General features: G+C 24.7%; 1 protein-coding gene across 1 annotated transcript in view; it reads right to left on the bottom strand.

Annotated features, from left to right (window-relative positions):
• The window catches only part of LOC134838200 (neuropeptides capa receptor-like), an 80040-nt gene that overhangs the window by 46564 nt on the left and 8448 nt on the right, over positions 1-25028 (bottom strand). The window contains exons 2-3 of the mRNA XM_063853675.1: positions 21152-21547; positions 13655-13805 (exon numbers count right to left, since the gene is read on the bottom strand). Coding sequence (XP_063709745.1) covers positions 13655-13805; positions 21152-21427 — 427 coding nt within the window. The 5' untranslated portion in view covers positions 21428-21547. The remainder of the gene's footprint in view (positions 1-13654; positions 13806-21151; positions 21548-25028) is intronic.

Genomic DNA, 25028 nt, shown 5'->3' with positions numbered 1-25028 from the left:
TAATTAAATATGTGCATTCGGTAAAAATTTCATTATGTTCACTGGGATGATAATCTAAAGTATAGATTAATTGAAATTAGAAAAGAGCCACTGGGAGTAAAATCCAAAATGTTTATTGGTTAAAAATTACAAAATGTGGCTTAGGAAGAAAATTTAAATGTTAACTTGGACAAAAATCAAATAAAAAATCAAAATTATCGTTTGTTCAGATGATAAATTTTAATCCCGGATGGACAAAAAATTAAAAAGGAACGATTTTTCGTCAAAATATTTTTTAAAATATTACTTCCCACAAAACATATGTAGCTTGAATGTTACTTTTGATATTAATACGAGACGATGTAACATCCTTGAAATACTTTTTTCCATAAAGTCCGACATATTTTCTACCTTGTAATCTAAAAAGGATTGCTTTTGATGGATCTAATAAAAAAAGCAAATAAAAAAATAATTATTTTTATCAATCTTTTGGATTACCCACTTTATTTTTATTCGCGCTTTCTGTTTGCCTACCTCGATTGATTATTTACCTTTAATTTTTTTCCTTGAAATACACAAAAAAAAAAATGATCTATCAAAACATTCAATTCACTGTGCCGTCCATTCATTTCAATTATTCGGACCCAAGAGGCTTCCAATATTTACTTTTTTTTGTAATTTTGTCTAAGTAAAGCCGAGTAAAAATCATCAGGATTTTATCTTTCATCGTGTTTATTTGTATCCTAATTTTCCGCCTCTCTGAACACTCAATGAGGGATTAAAGAGGTTTTTTTTGATGGAATTTTAACTCTTTTTACCTCAAGAGTGCTTTTGATAATTGGGTTAATCAGTAATTGGCATCAAATGTTCTAAAAAAATGTTTACTAGACAAATTTTCATCCCTTTTTTATCAGCTTGAACTCAAATTACGGTACAGAAAAATATAAGGAAACGTATGATATTGTTCCCATGGGAGCTTTAGATAACAAGAATCAAACAAGAAAATGAATCAATTATGAAAGGAAACGTAGCTTGAAAGAATTTTTGTTTTTTATGGCAAAAGTTGGTATCAAAGTGCGTTTGATGATTAATTTTGATGTGTTTTTATCACTCACGTCGTAATAAATTGCTAGATAAAAGAAAAATGGCAAAAGTTTCAAAAAGAATGTGACCTCGTTTCTTTGTAGCAAAAATTAAAGAAAAATAGAACGGAAGAAAATTTCTGCATAAAAAGAGTTTTGTTTGACGCGATAAAAATTAAAGATGAAAAAAACTGAGAACGTGACATAAATAATAAAATTGAACATATTCGCTTAAAAAATTAAATTAAAATTTGTTAGGGAATCATTTTTCATATTTTTTCCCCAATGAGTCGAGACGTGTATAGTTTGTGTTTAAAAATAAAAAAAATATTTTTTAGGTTTTTATTCTGTTTTGTGTTAAAAATAATTGAAAAATTATTATTTGTGCGAAAAAAAAAATTTAATTGTGTAACATTTTCATTCTACTTTTAGTCATGAATTTAAATTAAATTTGAGTTTTTAGAGTAGTTTAAGGATATTTTTGTCATGAGAAGAGGGAACTGATGAGAAGTTAAATAAATGAAATAATTATCATTTAATATAATTTTAAAAATCGAATTTTTAATTTGATGCATGTGAATTCTTTAATTTAAAAAATTCGTTAAGAGCTAAAATAATTTTTTTCATGACGTTTCAAAAAAAAAATGTCAAAAAATTTAAAAAAAAAAATTAATAATTTTATGAAAAATATTTTTAGAGAAGAAAATTTATGATAAATATGATTTAAAACAAAAATTAAAATAAAATTTTTTTTTAAAAACAAATTTAAATTATTAAAATTAAAAAAAAAATCATAAAATATTTTAAAAAAAAAGTAAAATAAAATGATAATTTAAGATCAAAATAAATCATATAATAAATAACAAAAAAATAAAATAAAATAAAAAAAAAATAAAATAAAATTAAATTAAAAAAAAATAATAAATTAAAAAAATAAATTTTAAATTTAATTAAATCATTTAAAGTATATTAATTTAATTTTTAAATTTAAAAAAATATTTTTGTAATTTTTATTGCTTTAAAAATACTTTAATTTTAATTTTTTTTGACATAAATTCAAATCTGAAAATTTTTTTATAAAATTTTTTTTTAATTTAAATGAAACAGAAAAGCTAATTTTTCACAATATTTTAAATATTCAATAAAAAACTTATTTTCCAATTTTTTTATTTTTTAAACCAATTAATTCGTAAAAAAATCGTACTTTACCCTCAAAAGTAATTATTTATGAAAAACTTTCCATTAAAAGAAAACATTTGAAAAAAAAACTTCAATCTAAATTTAGTCTAAAATAACAACCACTGAAAGCACGTTTCAAATCGAGTTCATTGTATTTTAGATTTATCCACTCGACTTTTATTCAACAAGTTGGACTGTTTCACATTCATTGCAAGAGCAAAAAATTTATGACTATTATAACATGAATAAATGATGAATAAACAAACAAAAAACAGTATCATTTCAGCTTTTCAATTTTCTTCTTCTTCTTCTCCATCCAAAACCATTTTGGCTCGCCCTGTTTGAACTTGTCTGTTTATAAACCATTTATGAGGTTTTATGACTTTTCTCGTTCAAAAATCGTTTTCTTGTCTGTAGCTGAATTGCAGTTTAAGGAATCTTCATACAAGTGGATTTTATTGTCAATTGCCCAGTTTTGCCAACATTTAGTTGAAAGCATAACATTCGAAACTGCAGATTATCTGGTTATTGCCTCAAAATTTCTTCCCAACCATAAGAAGATGATAGTTGAGGAATATTTATGTGAAACATCAATTTCAACGTTAAAGTGCTCTTGTCTCGCATTTTATTAAGAAGATTTCTCATGAAATTGAAATGTTTGCAAATAAATCGTTTTTTTTTTGTTTTTGGAGTAAATAATTGAAATCGAGATTCGTGGAACATCCCATTTGCCACACGTGAGCTGAATTTCAACAAATATATTATTTTTCACGAAAATTGTTGACTTTGTCGATGAATAATATGCAAATTGTTTTATTAGGCGTCGGCATGATATGAAAATTACACATCAATAACACACGACAAACATAACAATAAAATTCCGATGTAAATAAATAATTTAAATAATGATTATCCGCAATGTTGTTTTGTGTGATGTAAACATGACGACAGCGATTATGATGGCGACAAATTTGACGTGGGTGGCATAAAAATGATGTCAAATGGATTATTCGAATTATTAGGTCAGCTTATTAAATGATAATTACGGAAATGAAATTACAGGTGTCATTGTTCTTTATTTATTTTTCAATTTTTTTTTTTAATAATTTATTAAAAAATAATTTATTTTAGAAAAAAAATTAAAAATTAAATTAAAGATTAAAAATTAAAAAATTAATTAAATAATATTTATTATTTTATATTTTTAAACTTATTCATATTTCTTAAAATATTTAATTATTTAATTTAATAAAATTTATTTCTCATTAAAAAAAATTAAGTTGATTGGAAAACAAAATTTTAATTGAAAATAAAAAATTTAATTAAAGAATATTTGTAAAAAAAATTAAATCATTTTAATTAATTTTGTTGATTAAATTTAATTAATTACTTATTTAATTTAATTAATCAAACTTTTAATAAATAAATTTTTTATTACATTTAAAATAAATAAAATTATTGAATTAAATTTTATTTTAATATATTTTTATACATTGTTCATTCAAATAATTTGAATAAAAATCATCTCATAATGCTTATTTTCTTATCTAATCTTGATATTCATAACAACATGAAAAAACTCACGTAAAAATATTTATTTTAATACAGAAGGAAAACATGATAACTAATGGAGAAGTCTGTTTCTTTACTTTTAAAGGCATTTAAATAAATAACTTGACAAAAATATTTCTTTCAAAAATTTTGAGTGTTTGTTATATTTTTAATATAATTTTGAGGAATAAATGCTTCGTAAAGAGAAATACAGAAATATTTCTATCATTCACAAACAAAAAGTATTAACTTTGGAATAGGTAAAATATTTATACTTGTCTGAGTATTTAAATATTTTTTTTTATTATTTTGTTATCCGATTTTATATTTTTTCATAGAAAAAAAATATTAAAGTTTATTTTGAAATGATATTCATAAAAAAATTAAAAACAAAATAAATTTATTTTTATTTTTCTTATTTATTTTTAAATTAATTTTATTTATTTTTATTAATTTTATTTTAATTTTAATTATTTATTTTTTAATAATTTTTTTATTTTCTAATTTTATTATTTTAAATTATTCAATTTTTATTAATTTTATTAAGTAAATTTAATATCATAATTAATTTTTATTTATTTATTATTTTTTTAATAAAAATCTTATCTTATCTAATTTATTAACTAAATTAATAAATTAACAAATAAATTTATATATAAATAATTTATATTTATTCAAATATAAAAAATAAAAATAAATTTTATTTATTTAAATTTTATTTTTTTTTAATTTATTTCTTAATTTTTATTCATTTATTAAGTCAAGCTCATTTTCCTTGAATACACTGATTTTCTCTTTATGAAAAAAAAAATAATAAAAATACTAAATTACACACAATCAGTACCTTTTCATTCACCATAATAAAAATTTTTTACACAGCTAAATAAATTATCCGCATAAAAAATCACAAATGGAGACGACTTGTATTTTTTAATAACTCAAAAAAATCTAGGTAAATGTTCTTTTTGCCTTGTAACATCTTCATTAACCTCCTATTTTGACATGCCATTAGCCTTCCGTTTATTGAAACAAATGAACATGGTGAAAAATGAGGTCTCGTAATTTTTTTTTCGCTACAATCATCGTTTTTTATCTTCAAAATTTTTTTTCTTTTAGTCTCTTGGACGTGTCTTGGGATGAGATTCGCTTGAACATCACATGTGAAGTTAGATAAATTACCCATTATTTTTCATCTTTTTTTTTATCGTGAGTTGGCCGGGGAAAAACCCACCTCGGGTACAATATTTACATATGTGCGAGATACTTTTTTGTGTCAACTCAACAAGAATATTAAAGCAATTTTATTTTTTTTGTTTGTTTAAACAAGAAAATTTCCACTTTTTTCGTGAGTGTCTCAGTTGTAACCGGAATGTATAAAAAATAATAATCACGACGACGCATGACGCAAAAAAAACGTTGACATCAGCTACTTTTAACAGGAAGAGAAATAACACTTTTTGACTCTGGATGCCGCGGGCGAAACAAAGCACGAACGAGACAAAAAACAAACACACAACGTAATTAGTGATGTAGACACAAATTTGATTATTATCCAAGCGAGACAGTTCCAGCAACTTTTTCAAGGAAACTACGTGATGATACTTGTAGAATCAGTAAATCACGAGAAAAAAAAACAACTTTTGCTCTCCTAGTACAATATGTCGTAATTTTAATACAGTTGAAAAGTTTTTTCTGCTTTTTTAGCGTGCTTTAATGCATTTTAAAAGGAAGGAAATAGAATTTTGCGATGATTCTCTGTTTTCTCTGTTTTTCAGTTCGGAAGTAAAATATTAGTTTTTTTTTAAATAAAATTTAAAAATTCGGTATCGAATCAAATTTTTAATGATTTTTAAAATTGAATTTTACAAAAATATTTGAAATTTTTTTTTTTCAAAATCAAGAATTTTAAAAAAAATTTTTAATCCAAAATTTTTTTTCATAGCTTTGAAATTATATTTTTAAAAATTTCGTAAAATTAAATTTTACAAATAAATATGATTTTTTTTTAAATTTAGAATTCCAAAAATTTTTTTAAATCTAAAAATCAAATTAATTTCTAAAATAATAGTTCAATAAAATATAAAAAAATAAAATATTAACTTATGATGAACATTTTTTGACCCGCAAACTTTTCTTGAGGTGCAAAATTTTCAAAATATACATTTTTATAAATACGAAAAATGACAACTGGGCTAAAATTTAAAATGTTCAATGGGAAAGTTTTTGAAAATGTGCATTGGGAATTGTTTTTTAAAATTTAAAATACAAGCAGATCGAGAATTTCGAAGTTAAGATCAGCAAAAAATATCTAATTGTTTTTTCGGCAAAAATTTGAAATATGTACTAGGACGAACATAAGAATTGACAACTGGGCTAAAATCTTGAATTGCGCTAAAATTTTAAAATGTGCATTGGGTCTTCTTTTAAAAAGTCGTTTTTTTGAAAATTCATACTGGGCGAAAATTTGGATAATAAAATCAACAAAAATTTCTTAAATGTGTGTTGGGAAAAAAATTAAAATATGCACTGGGTCTATGATTTAAATTGAAAATGCGAAAATGTTAGTCATTTCCCCGACGAGAACTTTTAATAATAGTTTTTTCCTTCCAAAAGTCCTTCCTTAATGCTCACAATGGCAAATCCCATAACAGTAAATGTAACTATGGCTCTTTTTTTACTGTTGTTGGAATTTCATGTAAATTAGAACAGAACCACATATGCACATCGAAAAAAAAAGAACAATGCATTGCGAGAATTTTCCTTCATTTTCAATTATCTAGCATGGATGTTTTGTGTTTAAAATTTTATTAAGTTGCATTACGATGCTTTTCCTTGATGCAAAACAACAAAGTTTAAAATTCAAATTTAGCGTTCTTTTCAAGTTTATTAGCTTGAACTATTTCTTGGAGCGTGCCGACGAACATGAACAGGAACAGAATGCGAGAATTTTTTCGTGCACGATTTCGCTGAAACTACGAAACACATAAAAATATGTCATATATAGTGAAGTATTTAATAAATTTTTATGATATTATATTATTCATATTTCACTCTGCATGCATTTTATATTCCTCTGGGGATTGCGATACATCTTCGAGAGATCTCGGGTTATTTTTTTGTACAAAGAAATTTTTATTCATTGGACTTGCCGTGAAATATGTGAAGATATTTTTATAGAATAATAATAAGATGAAGAAGTGGATGAAAAATGAAGTAGATGTTGAATTATTTTCAATTTTTCTAAAGGAATCGGGGATATTCATTGATTTTTGAGTTTTATAAGTGGGTTAGTACAACGAATCTTTTGTTATTTTTACATCATAATAATGTCAAATAATAAAAAAAAGTTATTGAAAATATTCAAGTAGATTTCGACTTGATCAATTGCTTTATTACAAGGACTTCATTAAAGAAAAATTAAAGAATTAAAGTAAATTTAAAGAAATTTTTATCAAATCTCAGTGCATATTTGATAATTATTAATTGTAAAAATTATAGTAATAGTAATAATGGAAAATTCTTGTACAAGTTCTTAGTTCAAAAAATATTTATTTTATTAAAATAATTTTTATTTAAATAATTAAGGCCGCTCCAAATTTATTTTCAACTTTTTTAAAATTTAAAAAAATATTTTTATTGTTTTTATATAAAATTTTAAAAATTAAATTTGAACAAAAAAGGTTTTCAAAAAAAAAATTTTTTTTTGGGAAATTAATTTTTACAAAAATTTTGGGAAACTACTTGAAAAAATATGAAAAAAGACCAAAAAACGGCCTATTTTATTTTTAATTTTTTTTTTATTTTGCCCCATTGGATTTTTGACTTGGGACGAAAAGTTCAAAAAAAAAAATTTGGAGCGGCCTAAAATAAAAAATATTTAAATAATTTTTTTTAATTAATTAATTAATTTTTAAAATGATAACTGGGTAAAAATTTCACAATACGCACTAGGAAAAAAAATAAAAAAAATTGTATATTGTCGGTATACTGAAAAAATAAATTTGAATATTATATAATAAAATCTTTTATCAATATACAAATTTTGGTTCCAGTTAACATTTTAAAAATTAATTTATTAATTAAAAAATCTTAATTAATTAATTATTTTTTATTTTAAATATTTAAATAAAAATTATTTTGGTAAGAAAAAAATATTTTTTTATTTCTTATTTTTTTTATTTTTCATGTTTTTTATTTTTATCTTCCTATAGTTTTCAATAAATTGTCAATATTTTATCTTTGAATATTTTAATTTAAAAAAAATCATTTGTTAATCTAGAAGTCTAGACAATTCTAGAACTATTTTATGTTTATTATTTTGTTTATATTTTTCTGATTTTATTCGAATTTTATTGATCTGTAAATATTTATTTTCCATCCATAAATTTTTCAGTCTATTGATGTTAATAAAAAATATTTTTTAAAAATAAATTTAATTTCACAAAAAAAAAATTATCAATAAAAAAGGGTCTTCAAGATGATAAAAAAAATTGGCAAAAGACACAAAAAATGCTCATAAATTAATTTATTGTAAAAAAGTCGAGCTCAATTAATTTTTAACTCATTCAAAAACACCTTAAACAAGATCATGTTACCCAAATTACTTTTGTTTTTTTTTTCGTAATTTAATTAATAATTAATTAACAAAAAAAAAAGAACTTTTTCTTTTTATTCTAATTTTCTTCGATAAAAAAAGCCTAAATTCAATTTAAAATTCGCGTCACAAAATTTTGTCTTTTTTTTTGTCAAAGGAACCACGCTAATTAGAATTAAAATTGTCTCGACTGCGGTTATTTTAAATAACTTGTCAGGCTTTGATTTAATTAGTGCACGCCTCGCAACGTGTATAAAATAATTGACGTGGTAATTTGCTTACAATATTTCATCGAAGTGGAAGAAACGACAAATGACTAGCAACATTTAATTAATAAACGACATAAATTGCACTGCTTGCTGTCAATCCATTTGATGCACTCACGAAACGACAGAACCAGCTGCATAAAGAAGTAATAAACAATAATTGATTGTCAATGTCAATTTTTATTCATTTTTTACATTCAAAAATGACAGCTTTTCTTTGTCTTTCGCATCGGAATGAAAATCAAATAAAATCATATCAATTTTCTGTAATTCGCTTTTTATCGATTGAAGCGTTTTTTTAAAGTTCACGGGAGTTTATTGCATGACATTCACGCTACTTGGCAGCGAATTTGAACTTGAACTTGAAACTTTCTCCGGGGAAAGTCACGAAAGTTGTTGAAAAGGCAACGCGTTCAAGCAACGAATGATTCTCACTCGAGCTTGAACAATTTCCTCTCTGTAGATGCGGAATACAAATGAACTACATGTCCCGAGAGCATTTTGCAAAACACACACAAAAGGAATCCCTCTAATAAATTTCCCCTTTCCTCTGAATTAATTAAAGTTTCGTGCCACCGGAACAATACGACAAGCACGTCGCCGCATCTCGACACTAATAATTATTAATTTTATTCAAGCAAAAGTTAAAATGTTACAAAATTCTAATAATAATAGTATCATCACGGTATCAAAAGGTTGGGGTAAAATATTTCCGTGTCGTGTTTTTTTTTGTCCTTTTTTGACAAAAAAAAAGTTTTTTAAGTGCTTCTTAATTTATGTTTATTGCCGGTAATAATTTTGGCATCAAATATCCTCCAAAGGTCCAAAAGGTGCCAATTAAAAAAACATGAAGCATTTACGGATGAAAAAGGTGCCAAGAATATTTATTAATTGAAATAAAAATGGGTCGATTTTTCCGGTAAAAATGAGGGAATGAATAACTTTCGATGACCATAAATTAATTAAAAATAAATGTTTTATCTTTTTTTGTGCTGATGCGTTACTTGATTACAACGAAAAAAGTATACTTGATTTATTGAATTTTTATGCAAATTACTGCAGAGATAACGGAATAAATTTAATAAATTTTAGGTTCTTTTTTTTTTTGCTCTATTGGGAATTTTTTTATGCGTTGCAAGCCGCAAAATGGATGAAACGTGATTTTTGTTGCTCAATTTTTGAAAAAAAAAAATTATGAAAATTGAATTTTAAATTTTATCAGAATATTTTTATAGTTGATTTTTTAAATTGACTGAATAAATTTTTTGTGAGAAATAAATTATTTTTGATTTAAATAAAACGTTACAAAAGAAATTTTCTTTAATTTTTATGATTTTTAAAATTGAAAAATTAGGAAAATTATTATAAATTTTAATATATAATTCTTATTTAATAAAACGATATCTCAGTTAGTTATAATTTTTTTTTTATTTATTTATTTTTTTTTTTGAACAATTCTTTTGAAAATCAGTAAATTATTTTAAATTACTAAATTAATTATTAATAAAAATAAATATAAAAAATAATTAAAAATAAAATAAATTTAAATATATTAAAATTATTTTAGTTTATTTTAAGAAATTAATTAAATAAAATATAATTAAATTAATTTTGAAATAAATTTTTGCTAAAAATTATTAATTATTTTGCACAAAACAAAAATTTAAATTAAATTAAATATTTAATTCTAAGGCGAATAAATTTAATATTTTCATTTTTTTGTCCCATTAGGATTTTCATGAGGGGTCAATAAAAAAATAAATATTTTTGAATTTTTTGTTTCTAATTTTTTAACGTTTTTAGACGTGAAACGTTGATTCTTGACGTTAATTAATTTTATTTTATATTATTTTCAAATTAGAACTCAAAAGTGGAGAAAAATCAAGCAAAATCTCCCAAAATTGAAGTTTTTGAAAAAAAAATTATTTTGATCACATGACTTAAAAAAATCTTTCATCTAAATATGAATAGAAAATATCTTGTTAACGCAAATTTCTTGTGTTTTTGTATGATTTTAACGTAAACAGTAAATTTTCATAATTTTTCCATTAAAAAATGCCAGAAAATGTCAAAAATATTTCCATTTTTAATTTATTTTTTTTATTTTTCCCCCTGAATTTTTTCGACAAAATCGGAAAGGGAAAAATGGATATATAAAATTTATTCGCCTAAATCTTCTAAAATTAATAAATTTAATTGAATTAATTTTTAAGACAGATATTTAATTTTCTTAATTAAAATAGAGAAAAAACTTTTAAAATTATACCAATGCATTTTTTTTAATATTTAATTTTTTTCTACAAAAATTAAGTCAAAAAATTTAAAAAAAATATTCCTGATACCTTTTTTTCATCAAAAATTTAATTGTAACTTAGCTTCTATTTTTCATCTTTTTTTTTAATTTTTTTTTATAATTTAAATTTAAAATTATATCAAAAAAAATTAATTTTAAATGAAAAAAAAACTAAAATTAAAAATTTTAAAATAATTTTAATTTTATAAAATCAAAATTTTCCCTTTAAAATAATTTTTGAACTTTCAATGCCAAAGTTTAAATAATTTTCAATCAATCGATTCATGTGAAACTCATAACACTTTAATGACGCCACATTTTCGTGTGATGCGAAAGAACGACACAAAAATGCATTTTAACAGCAATTGACGTCACATTTTTCGTGATTTAGTGCAATTTAAAGTAATTTTATCAATTCCAACTAAATTTATTTTTACTTTGTAAATGTCATAAATTTTATTTTGTATTTGTTTTAATTTTGTTTAATGTTTTATTCAACGATGACGTGCACACCGCATGTTTTACAACCTGAGTCAACATGAGACACGAACAACTTTTATGGTCGAACAAAAAACACAAAACAAAAAATATTGATGGCTTTTTTTTTGCTAAAACAAAGAACGAAGACAACAAAACAGCCTCCAGGTGGATTCAGCTAATCATCATCATTACCATTATTCACGATGAGGCTGCTGATCATCACGAGGAACGACGACGTAAAAATTTATTATCAGCAATTTATTTTGCGCAGACAATGGCTCCGCTTTATTGATCATCATACAAATTCCTCAATTACAAAAAATATAAGAGTAGATCCGAGGCACAATAACCGTTTTCCATAAAAAAGAGCTTTTCATCGTCGGTCTAATGGAATTTACTGATAGTGAATGTCATTTTATTCGGCACAACTATAAATGACACAATAGGCGAGGAGGGGGAAAAAGTTGCGCCTCGCATTTTCGCATGACGGAATGTATTCATAACATTTATTTTTTATTGTCATTTTTCTCGCGAACGAACGTTCAATGCAAAGCGACAACTTGAAAGATTTGAATGACAAAAAACGTTTCAAATCAGTTTTCACCTGGTGTCGTTTCCTTTTTCATTTTTATTCGGGTGCGAATTTGATTACCTATTCTTACACTCAGGGGTGTTCTGAGTTGTAACAGGGACTCGGGAGTTTTAAAAATAATTTAATTCAATATTTATTAATTATTAAACAATATTATTTATTTATCAATCATTTATTATTTATCAATTATTATAATTGAATTAAATTTAAAAAAATATATTTAATTTTTTTTTTAAATATTTAAATATTTTTTTTAATTTTTTTGTTTTTTTTTTTAAAAAATTTTTTTTTAAATTTTTATTTTTTAATATTTTTTTATTTAAAAATTTTTTATTTCTATTTTATTATTTTTTTTTTGAAAAAATTATTAAAATTTATTTAAAAAAATTCCTTTTATTTTAAAAAATATTTTAATTAAATTTAAGAAATTAATTTAATTAAAAAAAACTAAATTAGTTATGTTAGGAAGATTTTTTTTATTATTTTTATTTTTTTTAGAATTCAAATTTTTATTTAGTTATTTATTTTATTTTAAAATGCCAAAGAGAAGCTTTTTAGTTGCCCAGTGCGTATTTTTATTTATACTTTAAATTTTTGCCATAAATATATTTTTCTGTTTTTCTCAATCAACAATTTAAGCTTACGAATCTTCTGAGTTCATTCAAAAAGGTCAATTCAAGGTCAAATTCTTATCGATATTGGGCTGATATCCAGTTTTTTTTTGTAAATTTGACCCAGATCACATTTTAAAATTTTTGACCCAGTGTGTATTTTAACTGAACGTTAAATTGAAAATATAAATTTAAACTAAAATTTTGAAATGAAAATTATTTTAAATTTTCAACCCAATGCATATTTTCTATTTTTTTTTCTCGAAAAAAATTTTCAAAATAGCCCTGTGCACATTTTAACGAAACTTAAACATAATTATTTATTTTTTAAATTTTATTTTTATTATTTTTATGCAATTATTTAGAATTTTTTTTCAATTTATAACCCATTGAATATAAGAAAATTTTTGACCCAGTGCACATTTTGTACGATTCAGAGCTATGCGAAAAATATTATTATTTTTAATTTTTTTTTGACCCACTGAACATTTATCGAAATTTGAACCCACTTAACAGGTAGGACACCCCTGCTTACATTCTGCGAGGTGTGCGTCACCAACGAAGAAAAAGAGGGTAATTTAGTGCGTTATTTGCAAAGAAATAAAAGATTTTTCCTCAAATATGTGGAAATATGTGTGACAATATTTTAAAAAAGAAGATATCTCACTCAATCTAATAATAACGCTGTGTCATGGATGCCATTTATCCGTTGATTGTATTACTTTAAGTTTATATTTCGTCGTCATCTACGTACGCATAAGCAATATATCTCTATGGCTGCAGGAAAAACTAATATTTACATTTTTACAGAAAAAGAGAAAGAGCGAAACTGTTTCATTTATTAATATTGTTTTAACATTGTATCCAAAGCAAGACAAAAACTAAATGAAAAACGTGCCACTAGTGAAAACGGATTTTTTTCGTGATGATGCCCTTTTTCGATAAAATTTTATTAAAAAAGTCTCTTTTTTTGTTTTAAACATGTCACGTGATAAAAAAAAAAGTGATTCAGCACAAGTTGACTTACCAAACATTAAAAATATGAGATCCGATACTGCTAAACTAAATAAATAGTAATTTGTCGCGGTATGCATGGTGGCATGTCGCACAATCACAACGCAGACAATTAAGTTTCCAATTATGCCGGTGACAAAAATTCCAACGAAGAGTATTGTTACCTGCAATTAGAGAATTGAACAAATAATTATTTTTTCGTTTTTTTTTAAATTTTTTAAATATTTTTCTTGTTCTGAAATATTTAGACAAATCAATTAAATGAATTAAAATTTTTTAATTAATTAAATTAAAAATAAATTAATATTTTTTAAAACAATTTTAATTAAATTAATTTAATAAAATTAAAAATAAATTTAATTAAGTTAATATTTTTTTAATTTAACTTAATTAAAAATAAATTAATTTTTATTATTAAAAAAAATATTTTTATTTTAAAATTAATTTTTAAATTAAATTATTATAACGAATTTTATTTGAATAACATAATTTAAAAAAAATTAATCCTGAATAATTAAATTATTCATACTTTTTATATTTAATGTTTAAATCTTAACAAACGTAAATTTTTTTTAGTCACAATTTTTATTTTTACTTTCCAGAAATTCTTGAAAAAAAATTCGTAGAAAAAAGCCTTTTGTTTATGCAAAATATTTATTTTTTCATCCAGACAAAGTTCTTAAAAATTAGGTCTAATATTTTTTTTCTATAAATATTTTGCTTCATACTTTTTCCTGCAATTCTTGCATTAATCTTTGTCATAAACAAACATTTCCGCGAAAATTCCTCATTATTTTAGTGTTAGCGTTGCTATTTTGTTGTTCATTGAAGCAAAAAAATTTTTTTTGTTGCACCTACGACAAAGGTTCAAATGTTGCGTGCTCAAAGTGCATGTAAATATATCACCAAGAGTTTTTGCTTGAATTCTTCTTTTTTTATGTTTTTTTTAGCAAAGGAAGAAAATATGAAGCGAAATTGCTATCAAATATTTTTTCTATCCATGTGGTAAAACTAACATTTTTTTCATTACTTAAATGGCATTTTTGTGCAAAATAAGCAAGCAAGTTCATAACTACAAGAGATAAGCCATGTGACGTAGTAAGTTACACACACTTATAGGCAAAACATATATCTTTCAAATATTTTATCTCAAGTTAGAAAATCGCAGTACACACATTTGCCCGTAAGGCATCAAGGGAGCAACATATATCATATGATAAAGTTTTAAAGTGGTTTTTGTTGAAAAGGAATTGCAGTTCGAAAACGGGCTGATTTCTGTCTGTCTTTGAAAAAATATTTTTTTCTTAAAAATTATCTGAAATTGTCAAAGTTTCTAAAATGATTACCAAAAATATTTAAAAAAAAATTAAAAAAATTTTTAAAAATTAATTTTTTGTTTTTTAATGTTTTTTTTAACAAATAATAAAAACAAAAATTTAAATTCATTAAAAAAATTATTAAAAAAAAAATAATTAAATTTAAAAAAAAATTATCAAAATAATTATTTTAATGAAAATAATAAAATTATTTTAAATTTAATTAATTAATTAATTTTAAAAATAATATTAATTTTATTTTATATAAAAGAAAAATTAGAAATTTCAAAAAATATAATTATTAATTCTTAAAAAAATCAAAAACACACTATAATACCTCTCAACATGACAATTTTTCAACTTTTGTTTTGAATTCTAAAAAAGTACATGTAAAGAAGAATCTTATCTCTCACAAGCCAAGTCACATCGACAAAAAAAGAGGAATGCAAAAACTTTTTCTACACTACAAAAAAATTCCGCTGTTAACCTTGAAACGAACGGAAAAGGTATTATTAGATCGTTAAAGTGAAAAATTATATCAGCAAACCGGCGGCGTCGTCGACAGCAAATGTTTTTCTATGCATTTCAATTTTCACTTAACTTATTTTTTTTTAAATTTTCACCCGTCATTCAACCAGAACAAAACTTTCCACAAAAGTTTTTGGCATTCCTGAATTTAATTTAAATTTATTAATTGAATCCACAAATTTATGTTATAGTAAGTTGTTCTTGTGCCGAAAGAATTTCGATCTGTTAAACAAATTAATTTAAACTTTTACCGAAAAACTGCTAGTTGAGCAACTTTCCTAAGCATGCGACTTGTTGATGGAAATTTAATAAATTTGGCGATAATTAAGTTTAAATTTTCGGTAATAGAGTGATAAATTATGTCGTAATAATGTGTTTGATTAACTGACTAATTATATCATCAGGAGCAAATGTTTGGGGATAGGATTAAAATTTTCCAACTTTGATAATTAAATGAGTTATTTGAGGTAAGTTAATTGATTCAAATTAAGGGTTTTCGATGCTTTATTGATGTTGGATTTCGAGCCACGATTATTGCAATTATTTAGTGCATTATTCTGGTCATATATCTCTATGGATGAAAACGGGTGAGACTGACTTCTGAAGAGATCAGATTAATCTCTTAAGTGAGTTTTTTAATCCCTTAAGAGATTTTTTTAACTTCTTTAGAAATCAATATGAACTTCAATATGAAATCAAACTGAACGGAAATATAGAAAGCAGTGTTTGTCAAATGTTACAGGAAACTAATTTGTTAAGTGTTTATCAACGTATATCGTTTAATGTTTTGATACTAATTTTTAAGGCAACAAAGAATCAGCTTCCGAATTACCTGGCTGAGAATATTGAGAAAGTGGGCGACATACTGCGCATTTGAGCATTTCGTTCAACGAACAACATTCAGTGTGGTATAACGGTGTCAGACTCTTTAATGAAATGTCGAAGCAATATGAAACAGACTGTGATAATATTCATGAATTTAAAAGAAACGCTTTGAATTTCGTGAAAAGTGCAATAAATGTGAACGTTTAAAAGTATACCTGCCCAAATCATCGAAAGATGGACCTGACAACAACAACAACTTAAGGATGTGAACCTTCAAGATGTCAATTTTACCCATTCAAGAGGTTAAATTAAACAATTAAAATCTAATTGACCTTTTAATGGGATCAAATTGACATCTTAAGCCCAGAGATCAGATTCACATCTTAAAGTTCATAAAGATTTCTAAAAGGAGTTAAATAATTCATCTAAGAGATCACATTTCAATTAAGAGGTGAATCTGATCCCTTCACTGATCTATAGAAACGAAATGTACATTGGGGCAAGATTTTAGAATGTGAATCGGATTACAATTTAAGAATGTGCATTGGGATAAAATATGTATGTCCCACTTTACATTCTAAAATTTTGCCCCAATGCACATTTTGAAATCTAGTCCCAATGTACAAAATTTTCTTGTTGGTTGGTACCCAATGAGCAATCTCACCCATTTTTCATCGAATAAGCATCTTCCTTGCTCCCAGAGATTTTAATAAAAATTTACGATTATTTATTTGTTTCGTGGTGCAAAATGAGGTAGAGACTGTAGGTCGGAGCTATAAACCACATTATATTTATTAAAACTTCTCTCTCTGTCTCTCTTTATCTTCGCAGCGATTTCCCGAGAAATTTCTTGCAGTTGTGGTTCTCTGATAAATGGAATGTCTTGCAATAATCTTGCATCGCATATAGACATAACTTTTTGTAAGTTTAGCTATAAATAATTTCAGGGATACATGGCTTCGAATGAAAAATTTCAAAAAAGTACTTTTTTTTCCACACCAAGGCCACGGTCGATAAATAATGATTTAAATCTAGTGACATTTTTTTTAAATTTTTTCTTTTGTCGAAAATGCAAGGTAAATATTTCCGTTCCAGCAGGAATTGTACAAGGATTTCCATAGAAAAGTTTTTTTAAATTGACTGTGAAATAATGTATACGAACAAATTATCATAGATTTGCATTGTTTTTTTGAATCGTCATCATTCATTATGATTGCCAACTATCATTATCATAATAATTGCAAAACTATTGTTGACGGAGTTTTCTCCTGAAATATCATGGGGGAAATGACGAACGTATTATAAAAGAGATAAGTCGGTGAAAGATGACTGAATGGAATAATTGTTTGTGCATTTTGTGAAAATATTTTCATAGTTTTATTGTTTTAATGTTGAGGTAAATTTTGTGGAAGGCAGGTTTAATTCATTTGACTGATTAAATGGGTTTTGCGTTAATGATGCTTGAGGCAAAAAATATTTAAAAAATTATTTAAATATTTTTATTTTTTTTTGTCAAGATAAAAATTTAAAAAAATTCAATTCATATTCGTAAAGTTTGTAGCAGCAAAAAAAAAAAAGAAAAACAATAATTTTCTAAAAAATTATTTGAAATTTAAAATAATAGAAATGAAAATTTTAAAATATTTTGCCTCATCGTATCCAAGAAAAAATTAAACATTTTAGAAAAAAAAACTTTTAATCAGAATTTCTAAAGACAAATTAAAAAGTTCATTTTCCTAACACCGGGGCACAAAAAATATTACAACTTTTAATTAATTGAAAAACAAGAAAGTGCACTTTTAATTTACATATTTTTTCCCGAAACAAACCGCAATAATGAAGAAAGATTCATTAAAAACCACAAACTAAAATTTTTTTCTAACAGTAACAGAGACATGCAATTATCTAGCTAAGCACAATGGACGTCATTTTTCACAGTTAGTCAAGCAAAGAAAACTCATTGTTCCATGGGACAGTATTATTCTAAAACTTTGGGTAAATAACATTCATGAAAATTCATTTGTTTTACTCCAAACAATGAATAATAGTGGCAGGAAAAATTCTATAACTTTCAATGGATCGTTTCTATATTTATTTATATGATGTAATTGTTATGCAGAAGTAAATACAAGACACGAATCAGTTTATTTACTTTTTATTGCACAATATGTTCTACATGTCCTTTTGTTTAACAGCTCATTGTTCCTGCCTTCTTATGAAACATGAGTGTTTTGTTGTGAACTTTAAACAAATTAAATTCTGAGGAACTTGTTCACAAATATTGAGAAACATTTCTCACAAATTTTATAATCTTATAGAAGATCTGAAAATTATCTACTCTTGACTTGTAGAGTAATTAAATTCTCAAGATGGAAATTAAAGTGATGTTCGGATAAAATAAGGCAGATTGTCACTAGAAGATTTCTGGACAACATTTGATAATATTGACATTTCTATTGAAAAGGTAAGTGAATTGATTGACTTTCTTGTGAATTATTGAGTAACGGATGTACAAATTCTATTTTAATATTAGAATTATTTGTTGATCTATTTATTAGCTTAGTGTTAACTACTCAGCATTATATTACATCTAAATTGAATGACATTGTTTGTTAACAATATTTATTAAAATTATTTAGAAATTTTGATACCTAATTAATAATAGGCAGAATTAGTCACGAAGAATTGAAAATTTGTGAAAATCGCAATACTAAAATGTCAAATTTTATTCACACAAATGACTCCGAACAAAACAACTTGAATGTACAAATTATCATTTCAAATAATTTTAAAGAAGGCAAATACAATTTGGAAAAAAGTTTTGTGTTTCATCCTAATAATATTTTTTTTAGCTTTTTACCTGTCATCCCAAGCAGGCGCCCTCAAAATTCACTCAGCTTTCCCAGATAATCCCAAAGGGTTTCTTAAAGATCTCAATAAATTTTGAGCACGATTGGAGTCAGAAAAGTTTTTCATGATTTCGAGTCTCAAACCGACGACCTTACGCTCATCAGTCCGATACGTTAACCTACATTGTTCAAACTATTTGTAATCCATAAATTTAGTCTGAACTTTTCCTGTATACTACATTTTTAATTTTATACATAATTTTATAGATATTTTTGCCTGTTGTCTTCGGTTTAAAATTTTAAACCCTTAGGTGAACAAGTCGTTTTTTCAAGGCACTCATTAATTAGGCAGAAGAAATCGAATTTTTTAAATGCTTCAAAGAATTATAAATGAAAATAACAACTAAAAAGATAGATTATAAATAATCTTGATCCTTCATAACCAGTTCGTGGACGGTGCTTCCGTATTAGTATTCGCTTATAGATAAGTATGCTAAACCTACTAAACGCACTTAATATGGTTTTGAGCCTGGTTTTGGGTTTCGGAATTTGAACCAACTTCGGTCGATTGTTTCTTGAGGAATTGAGCACTTCACATCCTTCAAAGCAGTAGATAATCCTTATTCTTATATATCGTTCTCTATATTTTTCACGGATTATTGAAAATGTAGCACAATCAATGTACTCAATCAATTAATTAAACAATCGCTTTATTCTTCCAAAATTATCCAGAATATCTCCAGTACGTCTATCTTCTTTTCTCTCTGCCACAAAAGTGACACCTCTGCCTCGTAACCGACGACAGGTAATAGCGACATTACTTGTCGCCGGTTACAACATCAAAGTAAAAAGTTATTAAAATGACTGAAGTTTCAGGTTTTGATTTTTTTCAGGCAGGCTCAGGATTTTGCCGTTATCGCTAAAGAAAAACTTTTAATTAATGTAAACTTTAAAATCTTAAACCAAAATTACCTCACCTCATATTTTGAAGTCTAATAAAATATGAAACATTTTTCAAAATTGCACTTGCCTAAATAATAATCAGCAACTTTCACATTTATGTCATATTTCCCGATGCTATTTTCAAACATAGACAGTTAACATATTTCTAAGCCAAAAACACTTCAACTCATAATTTATGGTTATGAGCTTAAAATTTATGTATTCAAAATAGACCTGGGAGACAGTTTAATCGTCATTAAGGTGGTTTTGTTTCAAGCTGTTGGCAAACTATGAACTGCCTTTCTTTACAAACTCTTCATTTATTTTTAACTCAATCTTAGTTCTTTTGGCAAAACTTTTATGCAAACAAATACTTTAGAGTGCAATATGCAACAAACTTTAACAACAATGGTTTGATTTATTTATTCAAAATCCATGAAATTCTTCCTTTTCTATCTCTTAATATGAGAGTGCTTATGTCACACGAATACCGACTTACTTGAATTCAGGCAAACAACGGTGAAGTGTAACTACGAGTACATTACAAAATACAGGATCATGTTGCAGTTTTGTTGTTGTCGCTCGGGTAGAAACTTTTCAAAACAACAGAAAATTTCCTGACATAAACAATAGAGTTGCATCGAACAGCAAATATGTGTGGAGCAAGATGAATGTTACAATTTGTAAATTTATTTCAGTTGACACCGATGCAACGTTGATAAGAGCAGCAGTAACAAAATACGAGTATTTACGTGGAAACTACTCTAGATATTTGTTTGGATTGTTTTGTCTTGAGGCGAAAAGTGTCGCTGTAATGTCGCACGGTGGGCAAAAAATAAAAAAAAAAATCAGTTCAATTAATTCTAATTAATTCAAACCAAGCTAAAAACTTATTTTTTTCTTCCATCATCGATTTTGAACCATTCTATGATTTTTTCTTAAAAATTTTAAGAAAATATTTTATGAACTCCAGGATCAAATTTTGGCCCACTGTGCAACAGTGAATTAACAGGAAATCCAAGTAACAAAAAAATGATTGAATTTACTTACCGATAGAGCAGTCGACAGTGGCAATGCCCGTGGACCCCGATAAAATTCCAAAAATTGATCCTCGGTGCAGTTCCAGCTGTCACTTGGCCAGTAACAATGGTGCGACAGAAATTTTGTTGTGTCATCCAGTGTATCGTTGACACCGAGACCGAATGCGTCGCTCGCATTTTGCTCGAACGGTAATGTCGATGTTGATGGTTGTGCGAATATTGACAGCGCCACAGATGACGTGAAATTTGTTCCGCTTGCCCCCAGTGAATTCAATTCGGCAGTCATTATTCTGGTTTCATCTTTTTTTATTTCGTTATTGACTGCGATGGATTGCCTTAGGGGAGTGCTTTTTCAAATACGATTGATTGCTGAATTTCCACATGAAAAGCATTACATTCTGATTTCCTGCAAGAGAAGAGAAACGTAAAAAAATCAATTAGATGAGAAATTTTCGAAAAAGGAAATATAATGAAGTAAAATTAAGTTCACAGCAGTTTGATAAAATGCTAAAGACGGAAAATTCCTTTACGAACGAATTTTCAGCGAAATTATTATACACAAAATATTTTATTTAATAAAGTCGTTGTGAAGTCATATTTAGACGTGGTTCTATTTTTATCTCTACCAAAAAATTAAGTAAGGCTATAAAGAGAGAAATAAAATATTTTTAAAGCATGGCGAGCTTTCAAGGTTAATTACTTTGTTTTACTAACCTACATTCCAAAAAAATAAATAAAAAATTTGCAAAAAGATTCAACGTGTTTGTTGACTCGAAAAATGCGAGTTATTGTTGCTTATGAGAAATAAATTTAATTGCATCTCAGGAATTATGCCAAAAATTTTTCCTGAGTATCTGAGATAATTTAAACTTACTTAATGAAAAACGGAATTTGCTTGCTTTAAAAGGAAAAAGTAATTCAAAGAATTCAAGTTAATTCTTAGAAAATGCTTTTAAAAGATTCAGGTTCTACGAAAAAAAATATTAAAAATTTTAAAGCTTTCAAGCAACAAGAGTGAAAAAAAGTATTAAATTAATTTTAAAATAATTTAATTTTTTCCTCAATAATTTAAATTTTTTGCTTCAAACAGATTTTTTTTTATTTTAAAAACACATTGAATTTGAGAAAACAACGTCCTTTTGTGGAGAAGAGAGCTAAGACTGATTTTGAGGCAAATTCTACCTTAAACCTTTGCATCACCATCTTTAACTCAACCTCCATGATGTAATCTTAACTTGATGAAATGAATAAATAAATAAATAAATATATGTTTTTTAACTCTTAAATATCTTTTTAAATGATAAATTAATAAATTAAAAAAAATAAATTAAATTATAATTTAAATGATAAAAAAATTTTTATAGAGATTTTTAATCTTTTTTTTTAATTTTTAACTTTTTAGCAAATTATTTAATTTTTATTTTTAAATTTATTTTATTTTTATTTTAATTACAATATTTTAAAACAAAAAAAAAAATGTTTTTTTTAAATCCTGAATAATTTTTTTAAATATTTTTAATTATTTAATATTTGGATTTATAATTTTTTAGCGAATTATTAAAATATTTAAAAAAAATTATTCAGATTCTTATAGACTTATATTTTTTGTGTCTTTTTTCTAAATGTTTTTAAAAAATTTAATTAAAAAAAATAATAAAATTAAATAATTAATAAAAATTTATTTATTGAATTATTTTTAAAATTTTTTATTTTTTTTTAATTAAAGAAATTTCATAAAAAAAAATTGAAATAATCCTAGTTAGGTACTTATCTTTTTTATTTCAAATTTTTTTATTTTTCAGATCTCACAAAAATAAAAGTTCATAAAAAATAAATAAATAAAAAATGATAAATTAAGGTTAAAATTTGCATCATTTTTCACGTACCAAAAATACGATTTTTACTCTGACACACATTTTTTTTTCTTATCTCAAATACCAAAAATCCTTGTTATTAATTCATATTATTCACAAAAAAAGAAAATAAATAAATAAAACCCACAAACACGCACACAGAGTAAAAATAACAACTTTGATGACAGACATTACAAACGTTAATTTAGACGTGACCTTTCCCTTCCTGTGCTTTGTCTTCATCATTTCCTGTGGTCCCTTCCAATCACCGTTTTGTCATCAATTCATGAATCATGATATAATAATTTTCGATATGCGACACTGAATAAACTTATCATCCAACGTCAATATTTTCTTTTGATGTTTTTTTTTTGTGTGAATGGCCAAATGGGAGGAAATTCGAATTAATTGGATGTTATTTGGCAGATAGTAATGAAAGAGACAGAAAAAACACGAATTATAATAATAAATGATGATCAAAATAATCCGTGGAACGGAGATGGCGTCATGGATTTTTTTTTTTTTGTTTTTATATCAGATTCGAAAAAAACGGATTTTAGTGAGAAATGAACTCGATTTATGCGCTTCGTCGAGCGAAAAATTGTCACATTATATTAAGAGTTGAAATATTTTCTGATTTTTTTTTTGTTTATAAAAGAAAAATAGTGGCACTGACCTAACACTTGTCTAGTCTCTATTCACGGAAAAAGATTTAGTGGAAAATTTTTCTATACGATTTCGAGTCAATAAACTATTTTTAAGAAAAAAAACTCTCTCGTGATAAAATTGAATGAAACTTTGAACCTTCGTGAACTTTAGCAACGAGATACTTCCAATCTAAATATTTAAAGTTTGCTAGAGCGGCATGGGATTCAATTTCATTCTTCTTCACTTTGTTGAATTTTTATCACACCATCATACTGCGAATTCCGCGATAACACGAAATTTTTGTTTTTTTCATACTTTGTAACTTTTTTTGTGCTCAAAATTTCTTCCTCGAACGTCATTATCTGCAAACAATACCGAAACAAAAAAAAAAAAATATTAAAAAAAGAAGAGAAATCTTATCTCAAATTTTATTTTATTTTTGTGTCTTGAGTGTCGTCTTCACCGTCTTGCCTGCCTCGCATTGCCAGAAACTGAGATAAAATAAAGTCCAAGTCAAATAACAAAGTGTCGTCTATTTGCTCTCCGAGTTTTAATGATGATATCAGAAAAAAATACCTAAGAGTGGTGGTGCATTCACATCACTCAGAAGTTGTAATGCTTCGGCAAATACAGGTCATTCCATTGTCTAAGGGATTTTATGATAATAAAGTTGTCTCTTATCATCGCGTTGCGTTGTCTTGTCATCTAAATTGTTTCGTTTTTTTTTTGTGTGTGTGTTACCGTTTTGTCGTACTATCAGATATGAAAAATAAATCTTTGGGTTTTTTCTTGTCTACGTTTTTATTATAAATAGCAAGTATGATAAATGTTGGTAAATGTGTGAAGCGTATTTAAATCGATTTTTCATGTTATTTTTATTTTTTTTTATATTTTTGTTTTATTTCTTATATCTATGAAATTAATATTTTTCAATAAAAAAAAAAATAATACCTAATAATAATAATAAATAATAAAATAATTTAAAAATTAAATTGATTTTTTTTTAATTTAAATTAATAAAAATAATAATTTATTTTATAAAATTGTAGTAATTAAATCAAAAAATTATTTTTTTAATAAAATTATTTTTGAATTAATAGATAAATAAATAAATATTAAAAATTGTTAAATAAAATATAAGGTATATTCAATACTATTTTGATAAAAAAATTGATGGTTTTTTTTTTTTGAAAAATTAAAAGAAATATTTTTTAAATAAAATAATATTTTTTGAAATATCAAAAAATAATTTTAAAAAATTTAATTAAATAAATTATTATGTGTATCTTAATTTTTGAGCCCTTATATATTTTTTTATTCTATTTAATTTTTTAATTTATCTTTTTTATTTTTTTTTTATTTATTTTATTTTCCTTAGTTTATTTT

The sequence above is a fragment of the Culicoides brevitarsis genome, chromosome 1, assembly GCF_036172545.1.
Source record: "Culicoides brevitarsis isolate CSIRO-B50_1 chromosome 1, AGI_CSIRO_Cbre_v1, whole genome shotgun sequence".
Classification (NCBI taxonomy): domain Eukaryota; kingdom Metazoa; phylum Arthropoda; class Insecta; order Diptera; family Ceratopogonidae; genus Culicoides; species Culicoides brevitarsis.
This window is presented reverse-complemented; position numbering and strand designations above follow the sequence as displayed.